The sequence below is a fragment of the Rattus rattus genome, chromosome 2 (assembly GCF_011064425.1).
Source record: "Rattus rattus isolate New Zealand chromosome 2, Rrattus_CSIRO_v1, whole genome shotgun sequence".
Lineage (NCBI taxonomy): Eukaryota > Metazoa > Chordata > Mammalia > Rodentia > Muridae > Rattus > Rattus rattus.
Window position 1 is genome coordinate 132,576,798 of NC_046155.1, and position 13,862 is coordinate 132,590,659.

Sequence of the window (13,862 nt, forward strand, 5' to 3'; positions counted from 1 at the left end):
CACCTTTGGAAACGGAGAAGCTTAAGGCCCCCAGTTGTTTGTGGATAGACTCTTGCCATTCACAAGGAGAGCCCCGAAAGCCTCAGGTGACCTTGAGCCATCCATCCCCCATACCCAGCAAATACCACTGACAGGTGGCCTTGCTGAGAAGGGTCTTGTGGCCCCTGGGCGACTCCTCCAGACCGCTTTGCTCTTGTCCCGTGCAGTGACAGGGTCAGCTGCACCTATTCCTGTAATGTCTCTGTAATGTCACTGACTCTGGTCACTGTCCTTTGCAACTTAAGTAACTGCCATGTAATTCGATAAAACTCAAGCATGCAAAACCAGAGAGAGCTGTGGTTTCTATGGTAATTAAACCGAGTGTTTTCTTATAGAGAGATGGTAGGTGCCTAGAGTGTTCTGTGCTTAGAGCACTTCAAAGTCTCTGAGGTTCTTTCTCCCCCAGAATGATGCTGATATTGCAAAAGCATGAAGTTCCATAAAAGTAGTTTGTGCAGGCAAGAAGGGAACAGGGTTTCCCACTCTGCGTGGAAAGGAAATCTTACCGAAACATAAAATATTGCCAAGTAGAGATGCATTCATGCCAGAAGTTAGAGATATATATCTAGGGCTGAAGAGATGGCTCAGCGGTTAAGGGCACTGGCAGCAGAAGATGTGGCTTAAGTTCTCAGTTGTTTTGGCTAACAACTGCTTTTAACTCCAGTTCTGGGGGTGGGGGGATCTGACGCCCTCTTCTGACGTCTGTGTGCACGGCTGTGGTACAAATACACACATGCAGGCAAAACATTCACACACATAAAAAATAAAACAAAATCACGGAGATGATCTTACTCTAAAAACCATAATGGGTATATGTGGATGTGCAACATACATGCACAAAATTGTTTTGTGGTGGTGGGTATTGATATCTGGGCCTGGCACACTCTATCTGTCAAGCTCTTTACTGTTGAACTACAACTCTAGTTTAAAGAATACACACACACCTCCGCCCCCATCTCCAGAGCAACCAATTAGAAGCATCCTTTATGTAAAGAATCTCTCACTTAATGGCAACTTATTTCTCATTAAGGAAAGCTGGGATTTAGGGGTGCCTTAGATGCACCCTAGTGGTAACAACAGGGAGTCTCATGAGGTGACCCAGATAGTCAACACGCTGTAATCCGACAACCCTCTTGGGATTTCCCTGGGCCACCAGGGGGCCAGTGCTGGGCAGCCTCGCCATGCCACGATCTTTCCGGCAGGCGGCGCTATGCGGCCGCAGTGGCCGCGCGGGCCGCGTCCTGATTGGCTGGAGGCTGTGGCCCAAGTCCACCGGCCGCGCAACCCGGCCACTAAGTGGGGAAGCTCGCCAGTCGGTGCGCCAGTCCGTGGACCTCCAAGGCAGCGGCAAGGCGGGCGCGGCGCGGCGCGGCGGGACGGAGGGAACAAGATCAGGGCAGGAGGCAAGCGGTTAATCGAAAGGGTCCCGCACACCCAGCAAGATGCTGTCCTGGCGGCTGCAGACCAGCTCCGAAAAGGCCGAGCTCCAGGAGCTCAATGCCCGGCTTTATGAGTACGTGTGCCGGGTGCGAGAGCTGGAGCGCGAGAACCTGCTGCTGGAGGAGGAGCTGCGCAGCCGGCTGAGCCGGGAGGACCGCTGGGCGGAAGATCAAGCGCTCTACGCCGAGGAGGCGCGCAGCCTGCGACAGCAGCTGGACGAACTGAGCTGGTCCACGGCGCTGGCCGAGGGCGAGCGCGACGCGCTGCGGAGGGAGCTGCTGGACCTGCAGCGGGAGGGTTTGGAAGCCAGCACTGCCCGCGGCCGCCTGGATGCCGAGCTAGAAGCGCAGCGGCGGGAGCTGGAGGAGGCGCTCGGCGCGCGCGCCGCCCTCGAGGCGCTGCTGGGCCGGCTGGAGGCTGAGCGACGAGACCTGGATGCGGCCCACGAGCGCCAAGTGCGAGAGCTACGCGCCCGTGCCAGCAGCCTCACCATGCACTTCCGAGCCCGCGCCACCGGCCCCGCCGCGCCCCCGCCGCGCCTGCGGGACGTGCACGACAGCTACGCCCTGTTAGTGACCGAGTCGTGGAGGGAGAGCATGCAGCTGTACGAGGACGAGGTGCGCGAGCTGGAGCAGGCGCTGCGCCGCGGCCAAGAGAGCCGGCTCCAGGCGGAGGACGAGGCGCGGCTGTGCGCGCAGGAGGCGGACGCGCTGCGGAACCAGGCGCTGGAGTTGGAGCAACTGCGCGCGAGGCTGGAGGATGAGCTGCTCCGGATGCGCGAGGAGTACGGGATGCAGGCGGAGGAGCGGCAGGTCTGTGGGCAGGGACCGCGCCCCTTCCCTATGGGCTGTTGACGCATCCCTGCGCACCCAGTGGGCTAGCGGCAGGGGTTCCTGGGATACGCAGCCGGTTCACCCAGGGAAGCATACGCTGCCAGCAGCTTTGTTATTTATGAGGCCACGGGATTCCGGCGAATAACTAGTCTAAGAATAAGGGGTTGGAGCAATGATCCTTAAATCGGAGAGCTGACACCATGTGACAGGTCCCAGTAGCTAGCCTAGTGCTCATCATCTTGTTAGTGTCACCTTTAGAATCAGACGTGTCTAGGCACATCCCGATCAACAATCCTGCTGGTTCTGTTTTCTTTCTCATTCCCCCTCCCTCTCCCTCTCCCCCCCTCTTCTTCTTTTCTCTCTCTTTTCTATTCTTTTTCTTCTTCCTGCGCTTTGTAGAGTTGGTATCCTAAAATCCAAAACTCAGCCCGGACTTCAGACCAGGATAGGCAACAAATTGGGAGGTTGCAAGGCACTGCCAAGTCCTTACCTGGAGGCCGGCCATGCTTAAATAGGGCTCCAAGTACCTTTTTTAATTTTGCCAGAATTATTTCCCAGCCCAAGGCAGCTGTTTGAAGCCCCTTCGGGCAGCTGTCATTTTTTTTTTCTCTGTTTTTTGTTTGTTCCCTTGAGAGGGCTAAGTAACTGTCACAAAGAAAAGGGGTCAGAGCTGTTTCGCTCACAGTATGAGCTGACGGCAGATCTCTGGGTTATGTAAAAACCAGGAGAAAGCAGGTCCCTGTGGTGAGATGTTATTACAGCTACGGTCTAATAGAAACGGTTCTCATTTCAGAGCAGCTGAGCTCGAACCCTCTGACACTGCATGCGTATACCTGTGGCTGATTTATTGTCTGTACCCTCAGTTCAGCCCTAGTGTTCGGCTCCCAACCTAGCCCAGCCCTAGCCAGAATCGGAAGCACTCCCAAATCACGCTATTAGCGCTTCTCAGGAAGTTGGTTTGAAGTAAGACAAGCAGAACTTCAGAAATATTTTAGAAGAGTTTGCAGCTAGGAGCTGAAGGTCGGAGATGTTGTGATATCGTTTTTTTTTAAAGTCATAAGCGAACACGAGATGCGTGGAATGGATGACTGGGATGATGGGACAGGTATCAGCTAGTCAGCATCTCTTGATTTCGTCTGGGTCCCCAACGATGGGCTAGGATTTTGGTAGCCAAAGAGCTGGAGAGTGGGTGGTTTCAAGGTTCTTATAACAGCCTAACCTTTTCCCACTAATAAAACCTTCAGGGGCAAATCTGAGACAGGTAGAAGCAGAGTTCCCCAAATGGAGAAAAGACTGGGAATTGGAAATTGGTAGAGAATCACTGTCCAGCCCTTCCCACAAGGACTCCAGATCTCTAGTGAAGTCACACCTGAGGCCACACCTGACTTGCAACAGGAACCCCCCCCCCAGCTCCCCACCCTAGGATCTCTGTTTCAGACTTGGCTTTTCCCCGCCTGGAAGTGAGAGCAAGGGCAGTGTTGATGAAGACCTGGATTTCTTCTTCAATCCCAATTTGTTTAGGTTTTGTTTTTGCTAAAGGTTACCAGCTGCAATCTTAACTATATTATGACTCTTTGCCCAGTTATCTTAAAGTAACTGCGTTTCAGATCCCATTCTGAAACTTTTCTCCAGCAATCAGACAGTGTTCAGAATTATGTTAAGGAGAAAATACTGTTTCAACCCCAAGCCTTTACTTTTTTTTTTTTCAATTTTCTTAGATGCTCAGTCTGGAGAGACTGAAAGCATAAAGACAGACTTAGCTGACTTTCTGTAAAAACATTGTATTACTAACAGCCGTGGGAGGTATCAGGCCTAGTCTGTGTATTCATTCTTAGTCCACACACCCATCTCAGAAGGTGGATACTAACATTAGCCTTGTTTTACAGATGGTAAAAACAAGGGTGGGCCACCAGTCAATAAGTGGCCAAAACAGAGTTCCAACCAGGCTCAAGTGAGCAGCTCACCACTGGCCCATGCTTCCTCTCTTCTGTCTGTTTTATTCAAGAGAAACCTTTAACTCTGCATAGGTGGAGTGGTAACTGCTCTTTCTAAGGGCCGGCCCGGAGGTAGCCTGCTATCATGGAAAGGCCTTGAAGATGTTGTCATTTACTCCAGCCTTACCCTAGAGACACTGGCTTTTTTCTGTGATGGGGACTCTTAGCTGCCAGCTCCAACTGTTTGTGAACGATTCCAAAATAGGAAGGAGACATTTCTTTTGAAAAGGAAGGCAAACAGGATTAGCTGTGTCGTTAAGGTTCAGCGGTCTTGTAGCCTTCCTGTTTGGGGCTGAATTCTGACTCTTACTCTCTCTCTCAGATTGTAAGATTTTTCTCAAGATTAAGCTCATTAACCCTCTGTGGTCCTCCTCTGTGAAAATTGAAAAGCACCTAGCTCACAGGTTGCTATTGGTTGGGTGGCTTTAATCAATTTATCCAACTAATGGCCATTGGTGCCAGTCTCCTTCTTTGTAGCTAGGAATAAAGCAGCGAAAAATAACAGAAAGAGGCCACAGAAGACCATGATGGCGAATGTCTTGATGGCACCAGTGCACACCACTCCTGGAGAACCCAGGAAGCCAGTAGGGCTGGGACAGTGAAGCAGAGGTGGCTGTTTTTTGTTTGTTTGTTTGTTTGTTTTTATGTACGTACATTGTTGCTGTCTTCAGACACACCAGAAGAGGGCATCAGATCTCATTACAGATGGTTGTGAGCCACCACGTGCTGGGAATTGAACTCAGGACCTCTGGAAGAGCAGTCAGTGCTCTTAACCACTGAGCCATCTCTCCAACCCTAAGAGAGCCCTCTTTTAAAATCTGAGTCCCACTGAAAGCCACCAGAGAGTCCTGAGCAGAGTTGAACGTGGTTGCTGTGTTGAGCATGGTCTTCGTTGGGCCAGTGTAGGAGCAGTGCTGCAACAGTTGAGGCCACAGGAGGCTTGGCCAGGAGCAGAATGGTAGACCGAGGGAGGGCTCTTCTTTCAGGTAGAAGCTATATCAAGGTTTGCTCACAGGTTGGATATAGTAGTAAGGAGCATAGGGTGGGCTTGGGGCGGGGCATCAAAGTTGACTCCAGGACTGTGAGTGGACACCAGAGGAAGGGCACTCTTTGCCGAAGGGCATGTGAAGATCAGAGGACCGAGTCCAGTTTGCACACAGCCAGTTTGAGGTGCCTCTGAAATGCCCATGGTACATCTGTAAACACACAGAGAGCACGCAATTCATGCTGCTGCTGCTGCTGCTTCTCCTCCTCTTCTTCCTCCTTCTCTTCCACCTCCTCCTTGTTTTAAGGTAAGGTCTCTCTGGTCTATATAGTCCTGGCTGTCCTAGAACTCATTATGTAGACCAGCCTGGCCTTGAACTTACAAAGATTCTACCACCTCTGCCTTCCAATTGCTGGGAGTAAAGGCACATACCGTCACACCTGACTCAATTCGTGCTTCTTAATATATTTAACTTTGGGTGTGAATGAGCCATCAAGTTCCCTTGAGCTCTCATGTTTAAGACCCGAGATGATTAGGGCATTAGCAAGCTCTGGCCATTCTATCTGATATGCTGTGCCAGGGAGGGCTCGAGCCCCTTGAAGAGAGAGCAGCAGCACACTGTCCCTGACATAGAGCTAGAGCTTAGCATTGCCGACGATGTGGCTGGAAAGTTCTCTGCAGAGCAGCTAACGGACTGGGCTTCCCCCTGGGTTTTTGCAGCCTTGGATAACACTGCTTCTGTGTGGGTTGGAAGAACCACCCTGTGTGGGAGGCTCCAGCACTCCTAGCCTGGCCCGTGGCATGAAAAGTTTTGGCAGAGTAGAGCCGGAGTCTGAAGCTACCTCTCCCACTGGCGGGATTTATTGTTATTTCATTCCTGTCTCTAAAAGTCAATGGCTTTTCCCTTCACCATTTGGGAAGAGTTTACTCACAGGGAAATTCGCTTGGAACTATATTTATTTGGACTTCAGTGCAGTTTTATTTTCCTCTTCCTATTCTGTGGGGTGGGGTGTGGAAAACTAGCCTTGGAACTGGGAGAGGGAGAGCGTCTTCCTGGACAGCACTGTGGCATGAATCCACAACTTTGAACTGTGGGCGGAGAACTGAGTTCACCTGGTATTTTTTTTCTAAGCACTTTAGCGTCACTTAAACTTCTTTGCGAAGCATAATCGATAAGTCCTCAAGTTTTAATGACTAGGTCAAATTTCTTGTAGTAGAAAAGATAACAGGTCAGGTGTGGTAGTGCACATCTGCAGTGCCAGCTCTCTGGAGGCAGAGAATTGTCAGTTACAGGTTACCCTGGGCTGTAGTGAGGCCCTCTCTTAAAAAGGTTCAGCGTTTGCACACATATTCTCTCTCTCTCTCTCTCTCTCTCTCTCTCTCTCTCTCTCTCTCTCTCACACACACACACACACACACACACACACAATCTCATAGGGAGAGAGAGAGAGAGAAAGAGAGAGAGAAAACATTTTAGATTCTAACTTTGCATCTCAATTTATATTCCCCCAAAAGCAGGGAACAGAGGTTTTTTTAACATGGAGAGACAACTATAGAAGGAATACATATTATTACTAAATCTGAAGTCACTTAAGACTGGCAGGTGGTCTGCCTTGGTGAACTGCTTTATCTGCCTACAGTGCCAGCTTTGGGTTCTGTTAACATGATATGCCCAGGGGCTGAAGAGATGGCTCAGCGGTTAAGAGCACCCGACTGCTCTTCCAGAGGTCATGAGTTCAATTCCCAGCAACCACATGGTGGCTCACAACCATCTGTAAAGAGATCCAATGCCCTCTTCTGGTGTGTCTGAAGACAGCTACAGTGTACTTATATATGATAAGTAAATAAATCTTAAAAAAAAAAAAAATGACATGCCCAGGGATGTTAATGGTTCTGGTTTTAGATTGTTTTACTTCATGTATTTATGTGCCATATGTGTGCCTGGTGCTCTCAGAGATCAGAAAGAGCCATGGTAACCCCTGGAACTAGAATTACAGATGTCGTGAGCCACCAAGTAGGTTCTGGGAATAGAACCCAGGTCCTCTGCAGAGGATCAAATGCACTTACCTCTGAACCACCCTCCTAGCCCCCACATAAATGCTTCCTAAACGTATTTCTTTGCTTTAAAACTAAATTTTGCTTTAAAAATATTGTAAACTGAGAATGGAGGACGGCTCAGAGGTTAAGTGTGTACTGCTCTTACAGAGGATTCGAGTTCAGTTCTCAGCACCCACGTCAATAACTCACTTCTGGCCTCCATGAGCACCTGCACTCACATGCATATTCACACACACACACGTGCACACGCACACGCATACTCATGCACTCTCGTATACGCAATTTAAAATAAAATAAATCTTTAAGAAAAATTTAAAAGTTTGGCACCCTTTGTAAACAGAAAGCCTAACACAATCATTGGCTTAGGAGTGGAAATGCTACAAAAAGCGATTTATCTGCATAATAATCTTTATAAAAAAACGATTGATCCAGCTGGATATGGTGCATACCTTTAATCCCAGCACTTGGGAGACAGAGGCAGGGGGATCTCTGTGAATCTGAGGTCAGCCTATATAGTACTCCATATAGTATTCCAGGACACTCAGGGCCATATAGGAAGACCCTGTCTCAAATAAAATAAAATAAAATAATTGTAAAATGTACATTAATTAAAATATAGTATTGGCTGTAAATGTACATTTTGAAGAGGGTAATAATACTGTCTTGATCATTTCATCTTAAATTCAGTGTACGTGGTGTGCGTTATGTGACTGGTCTGTGGCAGTTTCTGGTGAAGAGACTGACTGCAGGGTTAGCAGTGCCTCCCAGCTTGGGGAAAGACAGATCCCGTGGAGGAAGCCAACCAGGTGCGGGGAGGCTTATTAACTACATTCCAAAAGGGACGTTTCTGTATAGGACTGTGGTAGGAGTTGGCTCTAATGCTTTGTCTTACTTTAGCTCCCCAAAGCTGCACTTCCAGACCTGAGGGTCCCTGCACCCAGCTGGCTTCAATTGATAATAAAGAATTGCCATGCGGCCTTTGACTGGGCAGGGAGATGGAGCAGAACTTTTAGATTGTGTGAGCAAGGGACTGAGAGAGGGGGAAGAAGGCAGAATCACCATGGCAGGGAAGCAGAAAGATGAAACTTAGAGGCCCACCAGCATGTAGAGTCTGGGGAAGTGGCCCCTAGGGCAGCAGGCATGAAATATAGATTTTAAAGGATGCTAACTCAGGAGTACCAGACGGAAATGTTTGCTAGCCGCAGGGAGGTTTAGAAGTGTCCAGCCATTGAGCTAGTCAAGGCATATTAAAATTAGCTGGTGTGTGTGTGTGTGTGTGTGTGTGTGTGTGTGTGAGAGAGAGAGAGAGAGAGAGAGAGAGAGAGAGAGAGAGAGAGAGAGAGAGAGAGACTGTCTGTCTGTCTTTCATTCACAGATCCAAAGCTCTTGGGCTGGTGCAGTGCTTGTGTAACCTGCCGGAAGTCAAAGCTGTCTAACTAATTTGCTGTTACAGGTCTGAGTTATGTTCGGAATATATTTCTCCCCAGATTATTTTAAAATATCATTTCTAGGTAAAAATAAAAGTATTTCCGTTCACTTATCTGCTGTTATTGGGACAATGATGAGCTTGGGAGACATTTTAGTTCATGTGAGAGTGACTTCCGTTTTAAGTATCATAAAAGATTTCCCGTCACAGCTAACCTTTAAATAGCATCTTAGTTACCTGGTTGGATGTATTTGGATCTCCTATGTGTCCTGAAGTCTGAAGCAGACGCGATTCTAATAAACTATGCCTACGTTGTGCGAGGGACTCCAAAGATAAAGGCACCTGCCCTATAAAAAGCCTCCACGTGCAGTAAAGGAAGAAACGTCTGCCTGCAAGAGATTCATTATTTGAAACCGGCCTTACCCAGTTACATCTCTTTTTATGCCCTGCTCTGCTGGTATGTTTAGTTTGGTTTATGACGCTCTGGGATATGGATCTAAAGGTTCTGTGTTCTCTTCAGAGAGTGATCAACAGCCTGGAGGACGAGAAGGAAGCCCTTACCTTGGCCATGGCTGACAGGCTGCGGGAGTACCAGGAGCTCCTACAGGTGAAGACCGGCCTCAGCTTGGAGGTAGCCACCTACAGGTGAGAATGTGTGCTGAGTCCCTCTCCTCGAAGCCAGTGAGGTAAGGCTTCTGTGGCCTTTGAGGAATCCCTGTGGCTCTGTGACAAGGAGAGAACAGGCCTTTGCATGGTGGAGGTCCTGCCTGGTGTGTGCTTGAAGTTTACCCCACAGCCTTGGGCTGGCCTTGAGGCTGTTTCCTGAATGGAAGGCCAGCTTTTGCTTGGTTCTAATTTCCATCAATGGAGAAATAGGCTGTTGGGCACCTCGGGTGTAGAAGTGAGAGACAGAGTCTTCCCAGGGGTATGGCTACCCTTGGAAGAGCCTCAGCTGAATTGAGGCTAGGTCCTGGGACTATGCCTTGCTACCCTCCATGCAGAGGGTACCTGGACCCAGGGCTCAGAGATGGGGGGTGGTAGGGCACCTTCCCCCCATTCCTCCCCAGGCCTTCCTTTGGCATTCTTGGAAATTTCATGGAATTAACAATTGCAAAATGAAGCTGGCTTGGTATTCACATAGAGGCTGCACGAGAGTTCTGAGTTTGCTGGTAAGGGAGAGTGTAAACGGTGGGCTTTACTGGGGAGAAGGAGAATATTAATGAGGAATATTCTTCAGGTGTGAGTGATAGGCACCCTTCTTCAGACCCGTTTGAGTCCAAGAAGGAACACGTTACTCATACACCTGAAAAAGCCCTGGGTCTAGGCATAGTTGATCCGTATGTCTGTCTCTGTGAGCTCCTTCCATCCTGCGACAGCTCTAGGCTTATGACCTTCCAGCCTCGTGCTCCCGAGCCTGACCTCTGGCTTGGTGAGTTTCCTAGCTAGGGGAAGACTGCTCTAGAGTGGGGTGGGACCAGCCTCTGGTGAGGTATGTTGACTGGGGCTGACCCTTTGGGGAAGGAGCCCAAACTGGGCACTGTTGTATAGCACATGCCAAGCAGCCCCAGAATCTGACTCCTGTGTCTACCTTAGCTCTCACCCGATGGGGGTTGGGTGGGCAGACTTTCCCTGTTTCTTGTTCATATTAGTTCATATAAGGAAACTTCACTTTCATGTGTTGCTTCTCTAGGGTTTTGAGTCCCTTTTTTTTTCTGCACTTGCCGTGCCTCTGGTTCGCAGTTGCCAAAAAGCTGCTTGCCGTAGGGAGGCAGCTTGCCCAAGCAACCAGAGCCTGCCTTTTGGCTATAGTGCTCACAATATTCATCGATCATGAGCCCTTTCAGTCAGCAGCCTGTCGGTCTGCAGGCTGACCAGTTGCATCTGACAACTGATTGCTTCTGAATCCATTATGGGGTAAACCTAGCCATCTCTTAGGTGCTTAAAAGCCTCAGGCCTTTCAGGGAGTGAGTGATGGGGTTTCACTGGATCCCTTTTCTGCTGTCCAAGTTTGCCCAGGGGAAATCAGAAGCCTAGGTTGCCTCGCCCAGCCCATCAGTGGTTGGATGGCCTTGGTGGTCAGCATGGCTGCACTTTCTGTGTTCCCCATTTAGGTTTAGTCTCATAGACGCCAATAGACGTTGAAGACACACGGACTGTTAACACAAAGCATTTCTTTCTATAAGAAATAAGCCTGGATTTTTTTTCCTTTCTTTTTCTTTATCAGCAGTGAGTGTACTAAAGCAAGTTCATATCATCCTCCACTCAGTTCTTCCTCAGAAAGCTGTGTGGGGTGAGCAGGGGTGTCCCGTGCGTATTAGCACCCTCGCCGTCTGCTGACCTGGGTCCTTTGTTGTGCCCTGTGATCTTTACAAACCCATCTGCCAATATTGAAAGTGGACTCCAGCTGTCCTCCTTTCTGAAGGCAATGGGATAGAACACTTGGCTCCATGGGGTAGAAGGGTGACAGTATCTGACGCTGGCACCGGAATTGCCCCCCTCTGGGGCCCATGTGACTTGCCTCAAGCTTTCCCTGTGGGGGCCATTGCTCCCAACCACTCACAGACTCTGTTCTGCCTCTGACACCAGTCACAGGAAAGGGAAGGTACTGTGCCTCTTTAAAGCTTCGGGCACTTTTCCCTGCAGTTTATCTGCTGACCAAAGCCAGCTCTCCAGGCCCTTGAATACTTTCTAAGATGTTTTGCCCCTCTCTGGGACCTTCATGGTGGAGGAGAAATGTAAGTAGTCATAAAGTAGGATTGTGTGTTTGCAGATTCCCCCAGTGCAGGCTCACTTATAAATGACTCTGCCTGTTTTAGAGATAGGATGGAAAACCATCCAAGCTCAAGGCTGGAGGTTTTCATTAACTCTCTGTGGTCCAGGCCTGCGTGGCAGCTTCCTGTGAGAATTAGTCCTCGGGCATTAGAAGACACTCAACATGGCCTTGGCCTCCCGAGGCACAGTTGGCTGTTGGCCGTGGCTATAGGGCTATGCTTCACTGTGGATACCAGAGGAGGGACAAGGCTCAGACAGACAAGGGCTGTGCTGGATTCTGCCTCTGAGGTTGACCATAGTAGTGTGGGCTGGGAGTGCTTATCCCCCTGCTCTGTCAGCACCAGATTTTCCCAGCAGCCAAGCGGTGAGAGGAAGGATGCTTGGATGCGGAACAGAAAATCCTCCAGAGCTCCTGGAAGCCCCCAGGGTCCCAACCCCAGAGATTCTGTCAAGCCTGCAAATTTTGAGATTATCCAATTAAAGCAAGCTTTATTAAATTCTGGCCAGGAGGATGGACACGGGCCCAGTCTACTCCCAGGATTCCCAGAAAATGGCACTGAATGAAGTTACTCAAATGTTCATAAAGGCAGAACCCATGGGGTTATGGTACTTCCCACCTTTGTCCAGTGGGGGCAAGCACACACCCTGATGTATTTCCTGCCTACATACCTCCTGCCTACCTGCCATCAAGCGCTTCCTGTGCAGTTGGTGCAACCAACCTTGTTTACTGAAGTCTCACATGAACAACAGCCTCAGCATTTCAGGAGGTCATCTGTCCTTGGGCCAGTGAAGCTTCCAGGTTAATTTTAACCCTTACAATTCCACTGGATCGGTGCAGGGTGGGACCAGGAGCAGTGACTTTAACCTTTCTCCAGGTGATTTTCAGGTGCCACCAGCATGGAGAAGCTTGGGCCCAGGATATCTTGGGGTATGCACCCAGCAGCTCCTACAGCACAAAACATCACAGGCTCATTGGAAATGTGGACTCTCAAGTCCAAACCCAATCTGCTGCATCTAAATGGCCTTCTAACAAGATCCAAGGCAATCTGTGTGTGCAGTGCTGCTTCGAAGCAGCCGACCATCGTCTGTCAGGCTTAAGCCTGTCTCGGCAGTAGCAGCATGGAGGAGAGCCCAAGGACAGCATTATATACCAGAGGGACAGTAGGATGTTTTTGCAGACTCTGATTTGGTTCTGCTCATCAGCCTGGTCAGTTTGAGGTGATGTGTCCATCTCCACGGGGCCACAGAGGTCACAGAGTCCTGTGGACCTACCTGATAGAGACCCGATTTGGATGGAATGGTGAGCTATGGACATTCTAGATGAGCAATGTAACACATCTTCTGAGCCCTTACTTTCGGATTTGTGTCAAAGCATAGGGTCTCATCTTCTCAATGCTGTCTCATGAAAAATTTCAAACAGAGAGTTAACATAGTTGGAAGTGCTTTTGTGTGTCTTGTAGGTACATTCGCTAAATTAACTTGCTCCGTCTTTTGATTGGCTGCCTGTTTGCCCATGTATCGTCATCCATTCCTTTTTTTAAAAAAATGAATCCTAAAGCAACGTGATTGATAATGCATGACAAGTTGTGAGAGCTGCCTCCTGTTCAGTTTTTGCTACCTCTGAGTGTTGTGTCACAGTATCTCCAAGTTCACACAGCAGAGACATACACTGATGATGAAATTCCAGTTCAGGGGAGCAATTACTTAAAAGGTCACATTGCTGCTATGTTGAGAGCCCAAGATTTGAACTTTGGGACTTTCCTTCTTTGGAACTGGGAACTGGGATGCAGTGGGCAGTATATGATTGCAAAGATTGCAGCTGGAGGAACCTAGGGCCTGTGGAGAGGGATTTCTGGAGGTGCTTTCCTTGGTTCTTGTGGGAAGGGAAACCATTATGTGAAATGGGGAGGAAGATCAAGGCAGAATGAGTGACCAACATGATGGCAGAGGCTGGTGGCATTTGTGACAATGCCAGTCATTTGAGGGCCTGACCTGAAGGACTGCAGGTCATGCATGAGCCAGACCTCACGTATGGGACTGTGTCTTGTGACGGAGGGCCTGTGCCTTCAGTCTTCCCTAAAGACACTTGTAGTGTGCCATGCTCTGGGTGGCCTCCATAGTAAGAGATACAAGCTGTAGTTAAGGTGACATAAACCCCAGTATCCTTCTTCATGGTAAGCAAGAAGATGTCCTAGAAGATACTCAAGTGCAAAGTTTCTGGAGCTCATAGTTGAAGTGTGTGTGTGTGTGTGTGTGTGTGTGTGTGTGTGTGTGTGTGTACACAAGGATTCAGAGAAAAATGGGATTGCTCAGAA

At 49.2% G+C, this 13,862-nt stretch overlaps 1 protein-coding gene across 1 annotated transcript in view; it reads left to right on the top strand.

Annotated features, from left to right (window-relative positions):
* The first annotated feature begins 1,207 nt into the window (after positions 1 to 1,207).
* Synm (synemin) overlaps positions 1,208 to 13,862 on the top strand; it is a 29,255-nt gene continuing 16,600 nt past the window's right edge. Inside the window, 2 exon segments of the mRNA XM_032893422.1 lie at positions 1,208 to 2,291; positions 9,296 to 9,420. Of these exon segments, the coding sequence (XP_032749313.1) occupies positions 1,482 to 2,291; positions 9,296 to 9,420 (935 nt within the window). The 5' untranslated portion in view covers positions 1,208 to 1,481.